This window comes from Diabrotica undecimpunctata, chromosome 1 (assembly GCF_040954645.1).
Source record: "Diabrotica undecimpunctata isolate CICGRU chromosome 1, icDiaUnde3, whole genome shotgun sequence".
NCBI classification, from domain to species: Eukaryota; Metazoa; Arthropoda; class Insecta; order Coleoptera; family Chrysomelidae; genus Diabrotica; species Diabrotica undecimpunctata.
In genome coordinates this window covers 115,093,061-115,095,179 of record NC_092803.1, presented here as the reverse complement: position 1 = coordinate 115,095,179, position 2,119 = coordinate 115,093,061, and the positions used below count along the sequence as shown (strand labels likewise).

General features: G+C 34.5%; 1 protein-coding gene across 1 annotated transcript; it reads right to left on the bottom strand.

Annotated features, from left to right (window-relative positions):
- Positions 1-363: 363 nt before the first annotated feature.
- Positions 364-759, bottom strand: LOC140434505 (uncharacterized). Its single transcript, XM_072522826.1, has one exon. The coding sequence runs from the start codon at positions 757-759 to the stop codon at positions 364-366; it is 396 nt and encodes a 131-aa protein (XP_072378927.1).
- Positions 760-2,119: the final 1,360 nt, after the last annotated feature.

The window sequence follows — 2,119 nt, the reverse complement described above, 5'->3', positions numbered from 1 at the left end:
TAATTTGTGTTCAGGCTTACGCGGATTTGGCGGTGATACATCAGTTGAGTATTTTTGCAACATAGAACGGATTACAAATAGATTAGCGAACATGTGTAAAAACAACAAGCCGTATAGCAGAAGACCCGTTGGAAGACCGCCAAAAAGGTGGAAAGATAATGTACAGTCAACAACGTCTGAAACAGAATAAGAGGCAGACAAACAGGAGTAATGCTAGTCGCGCGAAGACGAAGAAGAAGAACGGATTACCTGTTCCCTAAATTCAGTAATTTTAAGAAACTTCTGCATTCTCAAATCCTTATTGTTGTATAGAAAATGAGCATTAACGATGCTGCTCCCCCATATATTTCAAATAATAATTTTTTATACCACTTGGTACAGCGTCTCAATGCCTCTCAATGCTGTACTATATGACGCCATTTGGTCGCTTAAATCGATCGAAGACTTTTCTGTATTATAGTCAACTATACACTTGGATTTGGTGATGTTACTTCCAGAACGTGTAGTCTTTTCTACAATCTGTAATGCTGAATCTTTTGTAGTAAGGACATAAACAATTCTCTTATCCCTCCATTTCAAAATACTAATACCATCTTTACTCGTGCTGGTAGCAAATTCTCCCTTTTTTAGTTTGACAGTAACATGTTGTGGCAAATATTTCCGATCGAGTCTACCAACTAAGTGGGTAGTTCGGTTCAGCAAAATATGCCAATGAAATGCTAGTGTAGTAGTTATTGTCCGTGTAAACTCTACCTTCATCCAGAAAATCGTCAATGAGCTCCATTACTATACTCTAGCAACGCCAACCACTCCATTTTTTGATCTTCCGCAGCATATTGACATATTTCAGGTGTATCCTTTGTCACAACACAAAAATGTTTATGCCATATTTGTGGCGTTTATTGGGTATATACTGTCGGAAGAGCAATCGTTCTTTCGATGGAATCAGACTTTCATCTATACAATTTTTTCTTACAGGCGTATAATTTTTTTGGAAATTGCTGATAAACATATTTTTAACATTTCGTATTTGATATAAACGGTAATTTTCTGGGCCTTTCGTGTTGTGCGATAAATGAATCATTTTCAAAATGATTTCGAATCTGTTTCTGGACATAACAGACCTTGTGGGAAATTATATAAATTCTGTTCACCAATAGTGGCAAAAAACTGGTACTTTCACCAATCCCATCCATCCAACAAGAGCAAGGAATCGATATATTTCCGCTTTATTAACTGATCGCCATTGATGAAGTCTGGATCGCTGAGAGATATCTTGATCAGTCGTAAGTATTTGAGCAGCGTAAATATTTGCTTCATCAACTATTACACTAATTTTGTCGTCAGTTAAGAATAGTTCGAAATATTCCAATGGTTCAGCATTTGCAACACTGCTTTGTGTACCTACTGCTTTAAGACCACTTTTGTATTCTGAAATAAATTTAAACTGATTTGGATTATCTTCTTGACACATTTCCCAGACTACATTCTTTAGCTGATTTTCAACTAACTCTCTTTCGTTTAAAGCTGTTGATGTACATGATTGATTGTTGTCATCCCTGAAGGTTGAACAAGAAGCTCACGGAGGTACTAGTAGAGTCAATTCATGATCATAATCTTCGTCAAAATACTCAATTGAATCTGAATTTGATTCGTCTGTCTCATTTGGCTTAAAATCAGGATCGTCATACGAATCGTCACTTGAAAAGTCCATTATTAGATATTATTTGTTTACTCCTATATAGTATACCTAGTAAGCAGTTATAGCTATACTACTAGGTACAATTGTTTTTCTAAATAGGTAACTGAAAAGTCTCAGTCTATTAACACTATTTTTAGTGTTAATAGTTTTGAAAATGATTCTCTTTTGTGGAGATTTAGAAGTGGAGTAATAAAATGTTTTTTCTATAAGTATTTTTAATATGTTTCGCCATCTGAAATAAAACGGTTAGTCACAGTCTACACCTATTTTTTTGGAAAAACTATCTCAGAGGTCAGTGTATCTTATAATACATACGCTAAAAATGTCAATCAAAATAAAAAATAATTAAATTTCCAAATTCACGTTAACTTTATAAGCACATAAGACAGTATTTCCAAAAAAAAATAGGCAGTAAAC